The sequence below is a fragment of the Pezoporus flaviventris genome, unplaced genomic scaffold (assembly GCF_033815535.1).
Source record: "Pezoporus flaviventris isolate CSIRO_AGI_PZ_B2104156 unplaced genomic scaffold, CSIRO_AGI_Pfla_v1 ptg000045l, whole genome shotgun sequence".
Taxonomy (NCBI): Eukaryota; Metazoa; Chordata; class Aves; order Psittaciformes; family Psittacidae; genus Pezoporus; species Pezoporus flaviventris.
In genome coordinates this window covers 22,485,645-22,508,978 of record NW_026892593.1, presented here as the reverse complement: position 1 = coordinate 22,508,978, position 23,334 = coordinate 22,485,645, and the positions used below count along the sequence as shown (strand labels likewise).

At 36.3% G+C, this 23,334-nt stretch overlaps 1 protein-coding gene across 4 annotated transcripts in view; it reads right to left on the bottom strand.

Annotated features, from left to right (window-relative positions):
- The window catches only part of TFEC (transcription factor EC), a 59,809-nt gene that overhangs the window by 6,158 nt on the left and 30,317 nt on the right, over window positions 1–23,334 (bottom strand). Inside the window, exons 1-4 of one of the 4 annotated variants that reach the window (XM_061467690.1) lie at window positions 18,214–18,326; window positions 7,837–7,948; window positions 6,933–6,989; window positions 5,743–5,818 (exon numbers count right to left, since the gene is read on the bottom strand). In XM_061467690.1, the coding sequence (XP_061323674.1) occupies window positions 5,743–5,818; window positions 6,933–6,989; window positions 7,837–7,948; window positions 18,214–18,276 (308 nt within the window). In that variant the 5' untranslated portion in view covers window positions 18,277–18,326. Of the gene's footprint in view, window positions 1–5,742; window positions 5,819–6,932; window positions 6,990–7,836; window positions 7,949–18,213; window positions 18,327–23,334 lie in introns of those variants that run through there. The other 3 variants (XM_061467691.1, XM_061467687.1, XM_061467688.1) reach the window with 3 other exon arrangements.

Sequence of the window (23,334 nt, the reverse complement as noted above, 5' to 3'; positions counted from 1 at the left end):
GAAAAGTGCTACAGTAAGAAGAATACTTTCAGAATAAACTTCAGAGAAATACAGTCTGTCTAGGCAAGGGGGTCAGCTCCTCCTAGCATGTAATTAAGACAAAACTAAGCAAGTTTTGGACTGATTTTCTGAATATAAAGTATATCACTATGAAATTAAAAATTAAGCCATAGCTGGCAAAATGGAAATAATTAAGACATATAGCAGCAGGAGAAAAATATGGATATATCATCTATTTGGCAAATATTTAAGAGTTATTTCACAAAAAAAAAAAATCATGTCAGTTACAAAATATTATGAATTCAAAATCAAATTCAAAGATATTTTTTGTTAATTTTTCTCATTTACTTATGAATAAGCCATATATTCATGACTTTGTATTCATGAATATTCATTCTGTATTTGGAATCTTTTTGTGATGGAATACATTCATTGAAAAACTTTCTGATATTGCTTACTTTTAGACCCTGTTACCTCTATATTTTTATTCTTTACATATATGGTAATGTTTTGTTTTTCTCACAGGTTCAAATTAGTCTCCACTGGAGGGTTAATTCCTGGATTCAAATTGCCACAGAGACGGATCTCAGCAGCTTCTGCATGAGATATATATGGATAGACATCTCTTGTAGTAATATTTACAAATTTTAGAGGCAGTACTGTCATAGGGCTCTAGGATGCTGTGGCTACTGTTATAATTTAAGAGACTGTTATTTTATGTGTGTGTACATGTGCATATGCATGTACCCTGCATATTTTCTACATATCTACTTATATATACATATACTGGTTGTTGTCTTGTTAAATGAGGAATATTGAAGTTAAGTCTTTCAGTATCTGAAGGCAACACAGCAAAAGATCAGATGGTGACCTTAGAAGTCAACAACTTTTTCGCTCTGTGTCTCTCATTTATACAAGGATCAAAAGAAAATACTGAAGATGTCTGTGCTGGTTCTGCACTGCAGACACCCTCTAGCCATTCTATCCCAGAGCATCTACAGCAGTCACTGGACAGTGCTGTGGAGAAACAGAGGCTGTGTGCAGATGTGCAGGGTTGGGAGAGTAGCAGTATAACTAGTGAGGATGAAGTCAAATGGGGGGAATAGAACAGGGGAGTTGCCTATATAGCAATAGTCTGCAATGTATACAGCTCTTCTTAGCAAGGAGGCAGACAAGCAGATTCATCTAATGTGGGCTAACTCAGGATCTGAAGATGGATTAAATACAAGTACAGCAAGTGCATAGGAAGAATTTGAAAATTCCCTGATCAGTTGTTATTTCTCTGAAAATACTGAATTCTAAATTGGATGTAAATAAAAATATCCAAAAAGTTATGAAAGTGGCATGATGAAATCGTGGGGTTTTATTTTTAAAGATTCATATTTTGTGCTTGCTCAGTATATAATAGAGGCAAAATTTGAAATGACAAGGCGTACAAACCCATTTGAGAACATTTAAAAACTGAGCAACCGCTGGCAGTTGCTAGTCTTTTGACTGGAAACTATATTATAAAACCAGACAAATAGTTGCATTCATAACTGTTTTGAACATACAAAGTTAGATATAGATCTCTCTCTTTGGAGACAGAAGGAATCCTTTTTTTTTCATTTCACTCTTTCACTGCCTATTAGTTCCTTTCTTTTTGGGGGAGTGGGGGGGAAGGGTTTGTTTCTTTGCTTGCTTGGGTTTTTTTATATGAGGTTCCATCCAGTAAACACTGAAACACATCGGAAACTCTACATGAGAAATAGTATGAGAGCAGTAAGAAGTTTTGCAGGTCTAGTCATCAGCAATGATCTCTGCAAATGAAGACTGTCTCGTTGCGTGCGCATGTGATGCAACATTTTGAAATGTTTAGCAAGCTATGCATGTGAAATCTGGGTTAATTAGGAGAGGTCTACCACACATAACATGATTTTGCATGGAAAAGGAGCAAATAAGTAAAAACCCCCAAACTGTGGTTTATTAGTCTCTGAACCCTAGCTCCTCCAAATTTCGCCAGCTAAATCTCTCTACAAATCGCAAATGCTCAGACAAAAACATGTAACTGTCACCTAGGAGAGTTTCTCATTTAAGAGAAAAGAAGCATAGCCATTAGACTGATCTTCAACTCATTTCCATTGAAGACAAAGGAACTTCACTGGTTTACACAAGTTGAACTCCAGAGAGATGAGCACCTGATCATCTAAGACTAAAACTAAACAAAAAAAGTTTGGGAAAGGGTGATAGTCACTGAGATTTCCAGCCACAGAGCAGTTACTGATAACAAATACATTTGTGAAGTTGAAACTACATTTGTAGACCGTTTCTTTCCCTATTCTCGAGAAATTAGCTATAAGCTAAGCTTGAAGGACTTTGCACTTGTTTTGATGACCTGCACAATTACAAAGTGATTCTCTGGAAAGAAGCATCAAGTTTCCTCTTTATAATAGCAATATATATATATATATGTATATATACACAAGCTTTTCCTCTGCAAGAAATATGGGTTTTGCTGGCCACTAACAGATCTGTCCACAAACAACAGAGAGAAAGTCAGGCACTGGCAGATGCAGACAGCAGAGAAGAGAGAGTGAGAGCAACCCACTACTTCTGCCCAAATCCTCAGTGGTTCTCTTAACATCCCAGTTCTGTACAATGATTGGAAATCTTAAAGGAAATATTTTTTCTTCTTAGTATTTCTGACAATTCTAGTCATAAGACAGTTCTTGTGTAGGCATTTCCAGACTCTATCACAACGTGAAGTCCAGTTAACCACTTAAAAGGTGGATTCTGAAAGGCTGAACACAAAGGAACAGTGAATGGAAAGGTAGATATATTTAAAGGAGCAGGTTATATGCTTTTCAGCAAAATATGACTGCGTATTTTAAGTCCTTTTTTTAATTCTATTTTTGAATTATTCTGTATAACTGTTTTGCATTTCTGAATCATCTACCTCTTGGATATCTAAGCATTGAAATTAAACAAAAGAGTCAAAGTTCTTTGCAACTCATACTTATCTCCATTTTCTAATGCTGATGAAGTGAACTTGAAACACCCATTCATTTAAGCAATGCAATCCACACTTTTCATCATTAAATTAAAAAAAAAAAAAAAAGAAGAAAAAAAGTGAGAAGAATAGGGGTTTAAGCCAGTCAAAAGAAAGTCCCTGTGGAATCTCTGCAGGAGCCAAACAAGTTCACTATATAACTAACAAAACAGAAGTGAAATAAAAACCCCACACACCACTTCTAAGAAATATAAATCATAAAAGGTTTCCAAATAGCATCAAAAATGTCCTTTTCTGTTCCTGAGTCTGAATGTAATCTTCTTGAAGCAAGCCATCAGGGACAGGCATGCTAACCACAATGGCTTAGTTATAGTAGTATTTGCTCTTCAATACAAAAGCTGATTTGCTTCACTGTCATTAGTCCAAGCATCAGTAAGGTTTCTCCTTTTACAGCTAAGTTCCCACTAAAAGACGAATCTTCTAAAATCAATATATAAGGTGAAAATGCTATGTGTGGTAAAATGTTACAGATAAGGTATTGTAAGAGATGATACATCTCTTTCTTTCAAAGAAGAAGGGGGCAGATTGGGGGCACAGTAAGGTGTTATGAAGGAAAAAGCAAGAGCTGAAAGAGAGGGTAAGGACACTGAGTTATGATTTGGCAACACAGGACCACACCAGAAAGAAATAATAATATTGATCTGCTCAGCCAACAAAACAACATAACAAATTAATGTACTTCAACATACTAATATATATTTTTAAAAAGTGTTTACACTTCTTTGGATTAATGTAAGCTGACACCAAGATACAGAAAAGTTATGAGCTACTTCTTCAAAAGCATCCTGCACCTTTTGATGCCTCTTTTTTTTTTTAACACCAGCTTGAAAGATTCTAAATGAACCTATTTTCAAAAGGAGTACTGATTACCAGCCTTTTGAAGACAGCAGTCCTCAGAACATGAGACACTTAAGTTCACCTCCTGCTTTTGTAAACATGAGCCACTTTGGGGCTGTCACGCTGATTATTTCAGTCATGGGTTTTCAGACTGAAACAAGAAAAGGCGGTGTTTTCAGGTTCTATACCTGAAGCTTTTTCATCAATGCCACCATCAAAATCTGGGGGTAAAATCCATCATACACTTACTGGAGCAAAATTTAAGTTCGGATCATTCATTTTAAGAACTTAAGTGATTGCTGTAGGCATTAATATTTTGAGTAAGTTCACAACCTAAAGCTGAATCCAGACCAAAGCATGTAACTGACTCACCTCTGTAGGCAATCATAAATCACAACTGGATTTTATACCTCATGTCCATTTCTAATTGCAGTATAACTTGCTTTCAGTATTGCTTTATAGCTGCAAACCAACAGTGCCATCCACTGTTTTTCTGAGAAATCTTTCAATCACTTGCCCAAATGGTCTTGAATACTGAAAAATGCACCAGTAAAATTAAAAGTCTTCTACCACTCTGTGTTTGCAATGGATCACATGTGGCCAAAAATTTATTTAGGTACTTAAAGCCCTTTTTATTTTAACTCAGCAGCGATACCTAATTCTATATTGATAACAAGAACATGCCCATTTATCTAAGCTTGGGTGGATGCTGTTGAAGGAGCCAAATTTGAGAGTTCTCTAAAATGGATTTATGTTAACTTTCTCTCTGATGATTTCACTCCAGTGGCTTGTTATTCCAACCTTGCACTTACGTAAGTCTCACACAGCTTTATATTGTTGTAGAAATCCTTAATACACTCAGAAGTTTCTTAGTCCCAAGAAAAAGAAAAAAAAACCACAAAGGCTGAAATATCAATAGATATTTTCATTTGAAGTATCATGCAAGTCTTTATTGACATGCAAATGGTAAAGACAAAATCTTGTATAACCAATTTTATTCAAGTTAGAGTCATGCCAGTGCATGGTTTTAAGATTTCCCTGAGTAACATGAGAAATACAAGGCTAAGGATCAGCATTAAATATCACTCTGAATTGGTATTGCTAATCCTGCAATAGGCTTTTTTCATATTGATGACAAATATAAGCTTTAAGGGAATGCAGGTATCGCTTAAGGAACATGCATTTTCTATTACTGTAAGTATAAGCATTACTATAAAATTATAATATTGTAGCAATTATAGCAATTATTATTTTTATCCTTGCATTTTAGGAATGGTGTTTTCCCTGCGCTGAGTGGAGGACTTCTGAAAAGTGCTCAATCTACAGACTCAAGCTGATTTTTTTTTTTGTGTTTAGGCAAAGGGTATGCAGTGACAACACGCATTTTGTTTTATCCCACTAGAGGGCCCATGTCAAGGGCTGAAAGCATCACTCCTTCCTTCGGCAGAGACACCGCACAATTGCTCCTAGGAGCAGAGTGATGGACTTTCTGTTGTTTGGCTTATCTTATTTTTTTCCTATTTTACGTTTTGTTTAGATTTTGTTTTTTCGGGCTTGTTGGTGGTGGTTTTTTTCCTGGTGTGAGAAACACCTGCAACTACTTTCATTTTATTATCCTTTCACATAAGTTTTTCCAACAGGACCCAGAAATCTGTCAGAGGCTTGTTGCTTTAACAGCCTGATCTGAGCCAGCGACCCAGCATGGAAGACTTTGATTCCCATTACTCAGTCCTATAGTTAGTGTATGCAACTGTCTTTTCCCCATTCTTCCTATTTCCCCTCCTTCCCTCCTTCCCCCTCCACCACCCCTATATTTAAACTATAAACTTTATTATAGGAAAAGCTGTTGAACTCACGGATCATTAGACTTGGGGATGAGTGTGCCAAGCTCCTTGATTCGATAATTAATATTATACCTTCTTCTCCTCTCAACTGTTAAAAAGAAAGAGTTACTATTTTTATGGTGAAATATTCTTGGAGAAATTGAACATAAAACATTTTAATTAGATAAAAACAAGTCAGTCGATGTACAGAAAAAATCTTCCTCAAATAAAAGTTCCAACACGATCTCTTACCTGCCTCTGACTTACTCACAGGACAAACTCCATGATTAGTACTATTTTTTTATTTTACCCTACCTAAAGGTTTCTCCCCCATTTACAACTAGACTCCTAGAAAATGAAATAGTCACATATTGTCTAAACATGAACTAACACTTCTTTTTTTTTTATTCTGATGTTTAGGTATCCATTTTCCACTCTGTTTCCACACAAGGGAGTTTCACCTTAGTGGAATTTGCAGATGACTTGAACAGTGCTCATTTTTAATATTTAGACACTGAACTATGAATTTCACTATGTTCTAAGCCTAAAGTGCAGGAAACTATTCCTCTAGAACTGCAATAGCTAATATGTGTGCATGGCCGCACTGTTCTTCATAAAGGAAAGAGAAGTGTATCCCAGCCTACAGCAGCTGAGGGGCTTGTGTATCAGAGCAAAGTCAGCACTGTGTGTCCTGCCCTGATCTCCTTTGGTGACTTACAATTTCCCCAAGTGTAAGTGCTCAACTAAGTGTCTAGAGATTGCTTGATATCCTCTGCAAATATTTTTGCTTCCCATCACCCTTAGAGAGATACAGCCTCTCACTTGGGTGCTTCAGCAAATAAGGTGTGAAGAGTGGATTTTCACTGCTGGTTTTTTCACCATCTGCCTCCTTTCTTGTCTGTTTTGCACTGTAATTCTTAGAGACAACATAAAGTAGAGTGTGCAGGTTACATGTACAACTTTAGAATAAAAACTAGTAGCAGGAGATGATACGTAAAGAAATTAATTACAATAAGCAAGTATTTTGAAAGTCAAAATTTGCAAAAAATTAATTTCAAGGAAGAAATCTCTGTGGTTGGCTGTGTTTGCAGACGGAGTTCAATTTGATTACCCTGGTAAGTTGCTGATGTAGAAGAAGAGCAGAGACATGGCAGCTAATGTATTTTATTTTTGTATTCCTCATACATTCCATTTAATTAGGTGGAAGATGAACATATACTTACTGAGATTATGGTTATCCTTTTTTTGTCTCTCCTTTGCCATTGCTCGTGTATCTGCTTCTGACAGAAAGTAGCATTTATTAAAACAGTTCTGAAGTTGCACTTTCAGTACTTTAACATTTTCAAAATGGCCTCTTGTCGCAAAAAGCAGCTTTCTACTTCATTACTCTTTTTGTTATTATACAAGATCATAAGCTAATCTATATTCTACTGGTACTAAATTTTGAGTAAGTCTGGCAGGTTAAGGATTTTCTATTGCACATTTTTTATTTAAGAATATAGAAATGACATGGTGGGGTACTTTTCTCCAATTTACTGTACTTTATATCAGGATAAAACTTACAAAACACTAATGTGAGTATGAATTTGTATATCCCATAATGCAAGAGTTAATCAGATTTGTAAGATATTGAACAAACTCACTGTTTCCACTGAGCGACACTAATAAACTGTACATGGTTGTTAGCATTCTTTGGATTAATTGAATGTAACTTTTAAAGTTGTTAATCCATTAATATAGATTTACCTTGAATAGCCTTATTGTAAGGCTTTAAAAGAACCATTTGTTCTACCCTGGAACAAATTTAATGGATGATAATTTATTTATACCATCGATCAGGAGCCAAATGTGGAAGAATCCACTATGTTTCTCAAAATAATTAGTTTTATTAGAAGCATGAAGTTCATAAAAATCAGGGAACAAACATGTTTTCTGAATTTCTAAAGAGAACAGAATAAATCGTTTCTCTTCGGTCTTTGTTCTTTTCCTTAAATGAAACTACAAACTGCAAAATTCTCAGGAATTCAGTTATGGACATCTATTTCATAGGTAAGATTTATTCAACTTCTAAGAGACAAACCATCTCTTCCGCAATTATAAAATACTAAAATCTCAGACTTCTTTTACCTGTGAGTTCCCTTTTTACTGGTAGATTAGCTGGGCAAGCATTTGTGAGACCCATGTTAGCTGGTGCCATTCCCTGGTCACTGTTATATATATCCAAAATGCTGCTAGATAGCTTGAGGAGTAAGGGGAGGAAAGAAAAAAAATATTAAATAAGGTAAGAACTTGAAAGTTTTAAAGAACATAAATACACAGAGCAAATTTCTTTGAATATGAGTCGTGTTAATTAGAAGGAACTGTGTATATGTGTCAAAAGGGGAAGTTTATGTAGTATTAAGTAAAATTGAAAACAAAGGGTCATAGCCTGCCACTGTTACATAAGCAGCTTTCTAAGTGCCATTTCTGTGGGTTTCAGATGCAGAATGATGGCAGGATATGGCCCCAGTGTCTGTTTTTCGATTACTTCCATACCTTATTTTCCAATAACAGGATTAGCACAAATGCACTTCAAACATCAATTCGGATGAAAGTGAAAATAACCTTGCTGGTTTTGACCTACTCACCAGTGAATTTTTAACCACAACACTAAACTCTGAATTGCTACTTCACACTGTGCCTGGTTTAGCAGTATGAAGATTCAGTGACCCAGTTAGATGTAATAGTTAAAATTAGAGTGGACAGAATATCAAAGAAACTGCTTTAAGGAAAGAAATCGTGCTGTTGTTAGGATAGACCAGATAACCTAATAGTTTTATGATCCATAACATGTAAGATCATGTATACCATTACCTTCAGAAATGTAATATAACATTATTTAAATAAACCTATAGAATGTGCTTAAAGAGAAGTAGGGCTGAAGTATGTGTCTGTTGATTCCAGATAATTATCCAAATATTACTTTTACTTGAATAATTTTACATATCTGAAATAACTGTAAAATTCATAAAAGTTCAGTAAAGAACAACAGTTCAGGCTTTGCACAATTTCTATGACCATATAACCAAACTTTCAGCATTGACCATTGTCTTATGCACATATAATTTCATGTGCAAACAGCTGTATAATGAAGTCCAAATGGAGATTCATGCAAAAAAAATTTTGCATTCTTATTGCCTTCTGTGCCAATAACAGCAACACATCTTTTTCATTTTATCATGCGTATAATGTTTGTGCTGAAAGTTTTTCTTTTGCAGCCACCACACAAGGGCAGAGAAAGTGAGTTTGGTGCCTCCTGGCCAAGCAAAAAGGAAAAATAAAAAGGAAGAAAAAGTGATAAAAATTGGGGGTAAGAATACTGATATGAAACAGCATTTTCTTTAAGAAAATTGTTTTTCATAGACAAAAAAATATGTTTTTACAGATATGCTCTGCACCCATGGATCCTGAAATACCCCGGAATTTTTCAGACAGCTCGCTGAGACGCCACCCATAGTTCTGCTGGGAACCAGCTTTTTTTAGACTCTGATTATAATTTTACTAAATTATCTGAGAACCCAGATTGTTTTAAATTCTCACTTGTATAAACTGCAATGAACTGAAGCAATCAGGATTCTTTTTTTCATACATATAAGTAACATTAATTTTTAAGATAGAGGTTTATTACTTAAGAGAGCTGTCAATTCTTAAATACCTTTAGAAATCACAACACCAAGTCAATTTTGAAAACCTGCTTACATATTTGATCTCTCAATGAAAATACTTTTTAAAAGAATGCTTGGAATTCAGTGGAGTATTACTCAAGAACAAGCTATGTTTAATATGTAGGATTTGAATTCTAAGCGCATTCTCACATTAAGCGCCTTAGTTTCATTCCAGAGTGGTAAACTGACAAGTAATACTGAATTCACTGCAGCTTCACCTTTGCATTTTCTTTCTTCCAAGCATAGTACAACTACATTGTACCTGTTATTTATGAACAGAAAAGGAATTGTGGGTGATGTGGTGTTTGGAGGCTGTCATGGGCACAGTGATCATGAGATGATAGCTCTTCCAACTCTTGGAGAAGTAAGGAAGAGGGTCAGCAGAACTGTTATCTTGAACTTTTGGAGGGCAGATTTTGGCCTGTTTAGGAGACTGACAGAGTCCCTTGGGAAGCAATGTTGAAGAGCAAAGGAGTCCAGGATTCTAATCACTAAGAGTGTCAAAACCAGCATCATTCTGTCATACCATTAAGGAGAAATTTGATCTAATGCTAACTGTCCTAAATTATTCTTCAGAACTTGGACATTGGAGAATAACCCTATGCAACAGCTCTGTCACAGACTGCATGCAAAACTCTCACTCATTTCCCTATCTTGAAAGCATTAATTTCTAAGTGTCAGAATCACAGGTATGACTAGTAGAACTGGTTTTAATAATCCATACTTAAGATACTTTTGAGGAATAGTGAATGGTTTGACTCTTAAGGCTGTCATCACCTCAGTCACCGTGCTGAAGGATTGGAAAACAGAATAAACAATTTACTCAGCTGGCCATAAAAAGGACACACACAGAAAAAGTTTCTGTTATTGATACCTTTATCCCTTCCAGGTCTGGGTTTGCTGTCTCCCTTCAGCATTTGTCTGGATGATTCTGCTCAAAAAAAGTTGTGCTAATCACACTATCAAGTACTTTCTTCTGTGTATTTAGCAGAAATCTCAGGTATATTGTAGTGGCCACTATAATGGATAAGTGGTTTCTTTATGGATAGAGTAGAGCCACTGGTGATCTCCATTTGACACACTGTCCTCATTCTCAGTTAGCCAGCATAGCATTTTCACACTTGCAGTAGGGCAAATTGGGTATAAAGCACCAGTAAATTAGACTACCTTGACAGTCACTTCTTTCCTACAGCTATGGTGACACATTGAAATATCTGCTATGAATTAGTGCACAAGGAATAACTGTCAATGTCAGGATTCGGGATCAGAAGAAGAAATAGGAGGTGATTAATCTGACCTGTCTTGGACACTTAGAGTGAAGTGTAGTGTATCACCTGCATTTTCTTAACTCTAAAGAAAGCCTGGTGTGACTGTTGCAGGGTTTCTCCTGCATGTACCTCCTCATGACACCTCACTGTGCACTGAATGTGAAAATTTGCAAATACACTCTCATTTTAAAATCACATAAGAACAAAGCAAACCAGACTGGATTATTCTTGAAAAATATTCACATTTCTGATTATGGGAGAGTTTTAAAAATAAAAAAATATATCAAAGTCCTTTGTTGAAACTGAATTTGCCCTGCATTGATAACAACCATGGAAGATCCCAAGCAATTTCCTTGCTAACATGACTGAACACTGAGAACAATCTTAAAATAAAAATTGTCCAATTTTGATACAACATTAGGAGAGATACTTTTCTTGTCTGTTATAGCAGGAAGCTTTTTTACAAATACAGACATCTGGGAAATAACTAATTCTGAAAGTATAAAATTAAAATATATAGCATAATATATTATATAGACTGTGTATCAAAGTTCATCTAGTTGTTTGGACATGGCATATAGACATAATGCAATGTATTTCTTACAATGTCATGTAAACAGGGATAGTCTTTGCAGCATTCAGGCTTCAAGTAGCTTCCAGTTCTACATTACAAGATAAATAAGTACATTGACATAATCTTACAAAATCTGATACAATCTTACTAAAAGTACAATTTATTTGCAATTTGTGATTATATCATATGTGTACAATGATAATATTACAAGTATGCAGAACTGTCACACCTGATGAACCCCAAAGCATATTAAACTTCAGATGATTACACTATGTCAAAAGCATGTTCTTGCTTTCAATTTAGAGATATGGAAACATTTAGGTATGAAAAGTTCTGGGAAATAATCTATTTACCCTGCAGGTGTCATGAACTGCATTAGGTCGCACCTGTGTTGTTCTGAGAAGTCCTGGTAAGTCACATAATTTCCAGCCTTTCCGTTCATGATACTCATATTTATGTATGTGTGTCTGAGAATGTAGATACAAGTGGCTCAGAAGGGGTGAGGACACACATATTAAAAATAGCAGTATATAATTAGCTTTTTTTTCCTAGTTCTAAAATACAGCTAGCTTTGGACAAAAGATTAACAACCTTTAACACAGTGAATGGTTAAATGGGAATAACCAGTGACAATGTGGTACAGGAAGAGAATAATACCATATCTAATTAAAACTGCAAGGAGAATTAAAGAAAGCAGACTGTAATTAACAAAGTTAGCATTTGGCAAGGACACTGGGGTTAACGTCCCTCCTTTTGTATAAACTGTCAAGGGATCTTCAATGCCTGTGTGCAGAGACTGGAACATGAGAATTTCCATTCATGGGGCTCAGTCTGGAAAGATGCTCAACTTAGAATTTAGACCAATTATAAATGACAACTTCAGCTGAAGAACCTGAGTAAGTACCTGGCTTCAGATCAGCAGCATCTCACAAGAGCCTGTGACCATGTGCTTGCTGGCAATTTCCAAGACAAGTACTATAAAGGTCTCGTACAGAGAAGCTTATTATATTCAATACTTGGGTCTGAACTGCTATGCAGGCATCATTGTCTGGAAAACATTAAGGGTTCGTTACCTGCATGGATGTTTAGCAATGGACAGCTGTAATCACGCAGCATGGCAGCCATTGGTAAATATGTAATTTCAAGGAAGACTTAAACCAAACAACATTTCTATATCTTCCAGGAATGAAAGGGAAAGATTCTCAATATGGTAATAAAATATTTGGATACAGGTTGTCTGTGCCTGTTCACCTATAGTTCCTAGATATCTCAATGTCACAGTAGTGTCACTTACATGATCACATACTATATTTTTTCATTTTGGCTAATTTTCTCATGACATGTTTGTCTTATAGTAACATTCAAGTCTGTAAGGATCATGGCTTTATCACTGTCAATGTTGCACAGCTAGAAAATAACACCCTACCCCTCTTCCTAAGTCAGCTAGATTTTATTTAATTTAAAAATTTTGCTGAATGTGGAAATATGCCCAGTCTGGAAAACAGTTCCTGGATATTGTGTTCATTTAACATATCATCGCATAATCCACTTCATAAACCGTTAATGCTCTGTCTAAAATCAATTAGATTTCATATCTCCAATATTTTTATTTGGAGTATATTCCAAAAGTGAAAAGACTGCAACTTATTGTTAAAAAACTTTCTTTTTATTGCCATTCACAGACAAATTTTATTTTATCTCATTGTTTAACATCCCTATGTGATTATTTTGAGTGACCATAGCTCTCTTAAGTCCTTGGTTTGCAAGTTGAACTGGCAATGCCTCTTTAGCCAGACTTCCCATGCTATGATGTGTCCTAATGGGCCTCTCTATCTTTCCTGCTTCGGGTTAGTTTTACTGAAGAGTGGACACCTTTATTTGTTTACAGCATTCTAAAAGTTTTGTATCCAGTAAATTCTGCAGGGTATATTTCCTTCTGTCTCTTGGAAATCTCTCTCTTGATGGATCCGAGGACGATATTTATCTCCTTTTTGTAGTCTCATCATTTTGACGGCTTATAGTCATCCTCTGACCAACTAATGTAACCAGATCTTTCTCTGTCATTTCCAGTTAATGAGCTCTCAGCTTACTGCAGACATTCCTGTTATTAGTATTTAAATGAATGACCTTGCACTCAGTACTATTACATTCCTTCCATTTATACTATTCTGTCATCACAGTCATTCTTCCTCTATGATACCTTCCTTTGTATTGGCAATAGTTTCTACTTTTGCTACCTCTGTAAATTTCATGAGCATAAATGTATTTTTTTTGTATCAAGGTCACTAATGAAAATATTAAATAAACTGAGGCTGATTGATTCTTGGAGCATTTCATTAATAACTTATCTTTTAACAAATTCTTTATCATCTCTTTAGCTTCCCCCTTAACCTGAAAGGAGCCTTGTTCAGATTTTTCTATGCAGTCTGCATTGCATTTTATTAATACACATTCATAATAGAAGGCTACAACCAACAAACCCTGGATATGCAGGACTAGCTCAAAAGACTAATTCCAGTAGCAAACAACTCTCCATACATCCAAAAGGATGTCATTCATTGGAATTGATGGAGGGTATGTACTTTTTTAAAGATCAGACACCTGACATGTTCTGGTTGCCTAAAATGGCTAAACCCTAGAACAGCAAGAGCTTTTTACCAGAGGCATCTGGACTGTCCTGACAGATCAAAACAATTCATCAGCTAGTCTGCTTTCCCTTGAGGGACCTTGGGACAGGCAGCAGGATGGACTGTCATAGAATCATAGAATAGTTAGGGTTGGAAAGGACCTTAAGATCATCTAGTTCCCACCCCCCTGCCATAGGCAGGGACACCTCACACTAAACCATGTCACCCAAGACTATGTCCAACCTGGCCTTGAAAATTGTCAGGGATGGAGCAGCCACAGTTTCATGAGGTAATCTGTTCCAGTGCCTCACCACCCTCACAGTAAAGAACTTCTTTCTTATACCTAACCTGAGCTTCCCCTGTTTAATTTTAAATTTCAACTTTTCCTGTCTGCTAGCTGTCTTGTTAGTGGAGGCTTATTTCCAGCTATCATTTGTCCCAGAGTCTTGTTTCCTCACAGTCACATTCTCAACCCTTAGTGTATGATCAGAGGGATCAAGACACGCCCCCCCCCCCCCCCCCCCCCCCCAGGTTGCTGCTACCAGAGGTTTTCATTCTGCCCAGGTCAGAAGAGCCCATGAAGAAGAAGGCAAGCGTGCAACAAGCTGCAGGAATAGTCCTTCCTTTGCTACCATCTTTTACAGGGTTAATAACTGAAGACATGCAACTCACTGAGGTGTCTACATGCTTATATTTCCTGTAGTAATAGAAGTATGGCATACATCCAGAGTAGTTCTGCCAAACAGACAGTTCTGAGAATCACACTTGCACTAATACACGTGATCAGATTGCCTGGACTGCACCTACAGACTTGGCAAACTGAAATAGCAGGGAAGCATAATGCATGCTGCTCTATTTATCACAAGAAGAAACTATGTAGTTACCTAACCTGAAAGGTTGAGCACTATATCTGCAAGAGAAAATTTGTTTCTGTGCCTAGTAAAAATTAGTACTTGCTCAGGCTGCATCTAGAATGAAGTGTTCTCATGTGAGTTTTTAAACAATACCTTATTCTTTCCCACCCGTAAATATATCCCACTTAAATCATGTTCGTATGAACCTAACTGATAGCATCACTTCCAACAGCAGTTCTGTAAAATTAGGGTGCTTCTCCTTCTTAGCCGCAAAAAATGTTAGCACCCATCCATTTGAATATAGTTCTTGTTTATTCATTTTAGTTAAAAAATCAAAGCAGGGATTTTACAAAGTTTTTACACTATTACTGCACAGATTTCCAAACGTAGAAATCTAAATTTGGAGCTGTGTCTACAGTTCCTTTTAAAAATTAAGTAAAACCTTGCTCAGCATTTGTATTACTGGAATACAAAACATAGAAACCACATACTTAATTTCTTGTCATTTCTTTCCTGCTTGTTCATGACAGGTTAAAAAAAAACCTTTTTTTAGTCTCTGAAGTTTTCAAATTAACTTCAAAATGGGAACCAAATTTAGCCAAATAGTGAGTTCATCAATAAGTGTATGATATCCCAGTCACTGTAAATCCATCTTCTAAATAGTAATATCTGATATACTGTGTGTTTCCAGTTTTTGACAATGGGAAAACAGGCATAATTCTTGTATCTTCAATGTGTGCTTCAATAAACTGGTGACTTTTCATCTAATTCAAAGGTATTGCAGACAGGATGCATAATCTTGTGGCTCAATACTAGTCATACTCAGATGATTGGGGTTCAATCTCTGGCTTTCCTTTGCAACTGCTATGCTGCTTGAAGAAAGTTAAACATAACCTATGATATCCTTTTTCTTTGTAAATATGTATTTACACTGTCAACTGCCAAAAAAGTTGTAGTACACTGGTTTTAGAGAAGAACAGGAAGATTCCATTCGCAACTAAATGTTTTAGGTCCTTTTCTAGTTGCAATACAAAATGCTTCTATTTGAAAATAAGCGTTCTTTAGTAATAACCAATACCCAAATGTTCCAGTTCCTCTTTTTATTGTCTAAAGAGAAGAGCAGAAAAGCAAATGCTTCCCTTTCAGACTTGTTTTCCTTTGAACAAATTGTATCTTCCTATATTTATCTTTAACATGGTTCATAACTACACATTCCTCAACCAAAGACTTAATGTTCAAATATATTATATTACATATTATATATTATGCATGAAAATGGTTCATTTTTTATCTTCAAATAATGATCATCAAGCTGGTTCATTATTCATCAGAGAAAAATGAACTCTGTTCATATTCCCAGTTAAAGTACGTTCCTGCCCTGATCATATACACAGAATTCCATTGTCCAGATAAATGTCTGATCAAATATGACCAAGCAAAGGAATTTTCTGGAGAATCAGCCTTTTGCAGGACAGTTCTGTTCCTTCAGTTATCTTTCTTAATTATATGTTTCAACTGTTCTTGGCTTTGTTGGCTATAAAACTAACAACAGGCATGAACCAAAAGTAATGCTGTGATACTGTCATCCAGCTTGCAGATGGAAATCAAACATCACAAGAGTACTGCCCTACTAACCTTCAGGGTCTGAAACCCAAAGGTGACAATTAAACCACAGCTCTGATAGCTGTTTTACTAAGACTATTTCACTAGTAGCACCAGCTAATGCACTAATTTGTGGTTCCATCCAACTTACTTCTATTTCTCTGGCTACCATAGGTAAATGCATATATCAAATTCTTCCTGTAAAGACAATGAACAAACATCAGTACAAAACCACAAGAAAAATCAAAAATAGAGGCTGAGGGGCAAATGAAAACCAGGGGGGGTTGCAAGATTAGAATATGGGTCATTTTCTCTGAAATATAGATGATAACATCTCTATTACCAGTATTTATATCATATCTTCATACATTCCACGTATCACCTAAGCATCTGAATACACTGTAGTAAGGTTTTTACTGATTTCTGTGATGTAGTGTGTTCAGGTAGATTAATTTGCACCATGCAGAGTTTCATTTTGGTTGGAATTCCTTTCTCTAGAGGTTGATTTTAGATATATTCCCAAGTGTTTATTTCTAGTGTAAATATAAACGCATAGTTAACTACTCCATAAACTACTGTACACATATAACGAAGGTCATAAAAGGCCTTAATTAATGGAGAAGCAGGGGTTAAGAAAAAAAAAATGCATTTTCAATTTTCAGGTGGTCTTTTTTTCTCAAAGTGGTCATTAAGGAATATTTGTATTTTCTGCAAGTTAGCTTTGTGTTGCAGTAAGAAGCTTGACTGTGCCTGGAGAATGATGTAAGTGCCACTGCTGTTGCCCTAAGCAAAGAAGTCTTCTATTTACCCTATGTAAATGTGATTGGCAGAAATTCGTCAAGTTTAGCTCCAGAAGCAATCATAACCTGTACTCTACAGACCCCAAGGAGTTTAATGTAGCCTTCTTTATTATCTGTCATTTACTAAGGACTTCAGGTCTTGTATTGCAATATTGTATGCAGACAACAGGAGACATGAAGCAAAGGATGTGCAGCAGGGCTTTATGTTGACTGCCTGATGGCCCCAAACAGCAGGAATGTGCTTGCAGATCCTGCTGCTCAGGGACTTAGAATTAATGAGAAGTGCATATTAGAAGAATTAGAAACTTCATTTATATACCTTTTTCTCTTACCTCCATTCAATGTGTGTTCAGCTCTAAGGTAAAGACCTTGCTTGTAAGAGGTGCTTACATACAAACAACTGTAAACTAATACTTCCATTTATGTCTATTTACCTTTCCAAAAGAGAAAACTGAAGAGGAATAAGGAACTTTGCCTTCATTTCACAGTTATGAAAAAATTTACTCCAGTTGCTTGAAGCTTGAGTCTTAGGCTCCCTTCAGCCACAGAGATTTACCCCCAAAACAGAGAAAAGTTATTAGACATAGTGCTTTTGCAGTGTTAGAAACAGAGCTGAGCTAGTTGAGCATTTTGCACAGCTTCTGAGTGCTGCAGCAATGTAAAAGTGGACCACAGTTATTCTGACCCAAAGTATTGTATTCTCCATGCTGTAAAGACCTTTTCTATTGTATTCTCTATGCTGTAAAGACCTTTTCTACAGAAGGAGGTAAATTGCAAACACTCACACCCAATCTATTTGGAGTACTTAGAACACACAAGATAGCTGTACTTTGCCCCTTTCATCCTCAAACTATTGTATTGTGTGAAATACTGAAAACAAACCCTCATCTGGCAACTGCATGGCATTCAAAACAGCAGTGGCAGTGCTAGCAAAAGACACCTTCAGCTGCTGAAAACAGGCCTGAGAAGTTCTCAGTTTGTGCATTTCATTTTTAGTTCTCTGTAACTGGAAGACACAATCTCCTATCTAGCACCTTTATACTATTGAAGAAAGACAAGGAAAATTTTTGCTCACCAGTTTTATTTTTGAGGAGTCTATTATTTCCTCAATAGCTACCAACTGTTCCTTCTCCTTCATTTTTCTTTTTCATTAAACTTAGAATGGATACCAGGGAGTGCTAGGCAGAAATTATATACTTAGGTGAACTTTGATTCTTCCTTGGACTTTAAGACTAATCTAGTGTAGAATGTGATTGTCAAAGCATTTTCATTGATGTTGTGCAGTCTTTTCAAGTTACCCAACCTAAGCAAATGAGGTTGTTAATGTTTACTCTAGCCATTTCTCTAAAATGGTTTTGAACTTTAGCAGATTTTATAAACTTATAAAGCTTGCCAAATGACATCAGTATTCACTAAATAAAAAATACTCATGTTTATGCAGCAGTGGGCTGCCTAGATCAGCAGTGCTATATCCACCTCTAATAGAAACCTGGTTTTACTTCATGATTGAATAATCACAGCAATTACTGAACAAAATACATTGAAGGATACCTACTTTTTTCTTTATGATTTCTGGGAGTGGGTCAGACAGCAGTTTTTGTCATGCACCAGATACTAACCATCAGTATTTGACAAATAATTGATACAAATGCAAATTATTAATGCCATGATGAGAAACTGTGACCTCAAAGACCTTGTAATAGCAGTGAGACTTTGCAGGCAAAGTGCACTGTGCTTTTATCAATAAACAGCTTCTCTATAAAATCAAATGGGGAGTTAACAGATTTAATCAGGACTTTATACCAGCTGTAGTTAAGAAAATCATGAAATTTAGAGAAGGAAAGCATCTACCCTGTCCTGTCCTGATCTAACCTCACATTCATTCCTGTACAACGCAAGATTTCTTCAAACGCCAAAGGAGCTCAGGAAATACAAGTGAGCCACAGGGCAAGTGAGGATTTTCTCCATAAGCTGTTTTCCTGAAAGAGTGACAGAAGTGGAGCAATCCCAACTGACTAAACTCCAAATCAGACTGGAAGCAGACCACAGCTCCCAGTTTAATGAAATAGGAACTATGAATGTATAAAATGAAGTAATGAAAATGCAGCAGTGAAGCTTCACAGGATCCTTTAACAGGTGACTTACTGCAAGGCAATGCCTTCACACAGCACTGCTCTACCCACTTTGCCACCATTCCTCATGCCTGGCTGCAACCCTGGCTCAGCCCTGCTGCCTAAAAGCTAGAAAAACCCCTGCCTTTCAGCATGCCCAGGTGCTTTTGCTTCTCCTCCCTGTTAGTGATGTAATTCTTCTTTTCCCAGAATATAAATACTATGTACCTCAAGTCAGATTCAAAGGAGGACTGAAGAAATTTGTTTAGCTTCCCAAATGAGAGAAGTTCTCAACAACAGATTCATTGCTTGTGGCAGTTCCCAGTCTCTGAGGTGATGTGAACTTCAAAACACCAATGATACCGTAATGATTTCAGTATGCAGTTTGAGCTGGAACTGTTGGAGGAATTAATGCTGTTTCAAATTTTCAGGTATTTTTTACTCTTAAAGGAAAGAACCATTTTGGAAACTATTCTGGAGAATTTTTCTAAAATTAACTTGCTTTAACAGATATCTGCTCCAGCTTTGTCTAGGACTACCAAGGCTATTCTATTCCCAGAGTAAGAATAATTATTCATATATAAAAATAAAATCTGTGTTTTCTATTGGACAGAAGCCACTGCTTTCAGGAAACATTCCCATTGTCAAGCTCATTCAGTGGGATAATCAAATCAAATATTTCTTAAATATAACAAATAAATCAACATAGAAACATTCTTTCCTTAGCTCTGTTTAGTGTTTCACACATTAAAATCTCAAGAAAAAGGTTCTCCTTGGAGAAGCTTTCAATTTTCTCCCAAGCAATCTGAAAGGAACTGCTCCATTTTGTTTAGTCATTCGGTATCCAGTACTCCAGCAACAGTGAGCCCAACTGACTCAACAGTTGGACCACTGCTGGTGACCTGAAGTCCAGTTTTATGGTAGTGCGCTGCCACAAGCACTACTCTGCACTCACTACTCATTAGGTCTCACCACTAGCCATCTAATTGCTACAGAGCAATCTCCCCAGGCTTCTTCAAGATTACTTCAGAAAGCTCTTGTTTTCTGGTGCACCAGAAAAAAAAGCCCCCAGAAACTTAGAATCCTTGGAAATGTTCTCAAAATTAAATTATTTTCTTTCTGGTCCTGCCCAGCATGGTTCCAGAGAAGCCTCTGCCCTTGCAGAACATTAATATATTCTCAGGTTATTCTCATTCCAAGCCAGTCAGTCTCCTAATGCTTTTGATGCTTTAGTGGACTGCATGTCAAGTAGAGGACGTTATCCCAGCAGCTGTACAGTGATTATCTGGGTGACCACAGTTATTTCTGAATGAATGTACTGGTAAAACGCCAAAAGTTTTCATAGAGATTACTGTTGTGTTTGCAAAATTCCTAGGTTTTCTGGTGACTCCTAGGGCTGTATACATATATTAGCAAAACACGCCAACGTTTAGTAACGGGTAAAGGTTCAGTATGTCACACACTGCCAAATCACACCCTGAAAAACACAGAGAACCTATTTTTCAATTCTGCTCTTTTCTGGCTCTCTCCGCTGTGGCTGATGCTCTCCATATCTGCCTTAATACAGCATTTCTTAAACTTTTCTTTTTCAGATACTAAAAAGAATGTAGACCATAGCTTTTTAGAACTTGCTTTTAACTTTTAATGATAGTGTCATATGTGCTTTACATTAACAGACCTGTACATCTATATTTCCTATGTTCTGAACATTGGGAAGTTAATAAACTTTAAATTCACTACAGAATGTTGAATAGACTGTGAGGATTTTGAATAAGAATGAAAATCTGATGAAAATTAAAAATATTTACTCTTTAAATGTCTGTCACATACATGACATTAACTCACTTCTAAAACTCACTCATGTCTTCTTTGTTTCATTTTTTTAATTATTCCTATGAGGTCAGAAAGAAACCTGACCTCATATATGATAATATAGAAAAAAATGTTGCTGTCTGTTAGTAAACAGTTTCATAAAACTAAATTATTATAACAGTGAAAAGTGACTTTAAATTGGTGTCATCTTCAAGAAGTTTTTTTTATTAATCTTGCCTTTTCCATGGTGAACAAACAGTTGTCATCAAATGATAGCTCATAAAAATATTTACAATTTTATTTCAGCTACATTTTTCTGGACAAAGATATAACTGGGTTTATAAACATTTTCAGAAGAATTAAGACATCTTGTATATAGGGAGGACCAACTCATATTTTAACTGAACTTCTAAAAAATTATTATAAAAAGTAGGTTTCTACCACTAGAGTGCTGCTAAAAGCAATAGAAACACAGCCAGATGACTCCCTACTTTGAGCAATTTTTAAGTTGCCAACCCATAGCCAGAAAGTTTTATGAAATTATGAATTTGGGTCCAAACACAATAAAAGTCAGATAATCTACTCTTCAGAAGCTATAATTATTTTAATGAGAGATGGAGGAATGTTCTGGCTTTCACTTCTCTGATTCTACTAATACATGACTGTAATTCATTAATTCAGGGTCAGACAATGAGCCTCTGAGCAATTATTCACATGAGTGGTCTCACAGAATTCAGTGTCTTCATTTAATGTGCCATTAAAATGGTATACGGGTGCATCTAGCTAAAGCAAACATTAATTCACTACAAGACACAACAAATAGCAGTGCAAAGTACCTTACTTCAGCCACTCTCTGTTGAGAAAACATCTTCATGAGTTTGGCTTGTTGAAGAAAAGATTTTGCAGAAAAAGCACCCAAACCTTGTACCACATTTTGAAAGAGAAGGGAGTCAGATTTTGTCAGATTTTTTTTTTTTTTTTTTTTCACTTGGGCAAATCCAAGACAATGGCAAGGAGGGAAAAATAACTGGAGAAGTGTAAAGAGAATGCAAACACTGAATCAGCCAGGTACACAACCAGCTCAGTTTCACTTCTAATTTCAGTCTCACTATGTTGATGGTAACCGCCACAGCCAGGCACCTTGTGCAGAAGTAGCTAAGAGGTATTATGAGTCTTTGTTTGAGTACAGCACAAACCCAGTTCCTCTTCTCTCTCATTCCTCATAATGTTTCCTTATCCAACGCTGTTGTACATACACATTTTTAACTCAGATAAAGAAAATGTCATTACACTTAGTGTGATAATGAAAAACTGGATCTTAAAAGCATATTTTCTACTGCCTCTCTATCTTTCTTTATAGCACTAATTATGATCAAAATTTTACAGGCAGGTTTAGGATGTTGCCTGAAAGATGCCATAAAACTGTGAGTTATGACCTAAATGCCAAACATCACCTCCTTATGCTCATTTCTTTCATATATATTTGAGTACGTATTGCCAAAAGAGAAGACAGAAGAGGCAAAGACACTTCTTGATTGCTTCCACACTGGTGCAGTTCGCACGACTTTTTGAAGGCTGGCTTTAGTTTGCATAGTATTGCACAGAGAGATTTGGAAATACACACCCTGGCTTACCTAACAGCCTGGTGATATCCTCAGCACAAACAAAAATATAAATATCTGGCCCACAGGCATTGCAAGAGGGTCAAATCTTTGCAAATAAGATACCAGCTAGGCCTAAAAGTCATTGCATATTTCCTTGCTTGTCAAGAGTAGGGTATTCAATACTTTTCAGAAAGATATGTCCTTCACGGCTGAAGATAAAGGCTAATGAGGCTGGAATTAGCATAGATTAACATCATCCAGTTTTAAAGGGTGTTGAGGGAGTATGACTGCAATCCAAAACCCAGAATTCATGCCTCTCATCACTATCCCACAGTAGCCCACCTGGAAGGATCCTCCCCTGCCTCATGTTAATTTGAGCCAAAATATTAATTCACTCCCCAGGGACCATTTCTTTGCTATGTTCTGTACTGAGATACATATAAATCAGTCTGACTGTATTAGTTCTGTAAGTGGCATACAAATGCCAGGCATTCATGGAATTATTAATTGCCATTAATGCTGAACTGTTTAGTGGGCAACACAGAGGTGTAGAGATCTTATCTCCTAAGGTATTTTGGTAGCCAGTGATGTTCTGTAGTCAGAAAAAGATGTTCCTCCAGAGGGTGATTAAGTGCAAGCATCTGACTCTGTATTCTGAAATTAATTTTG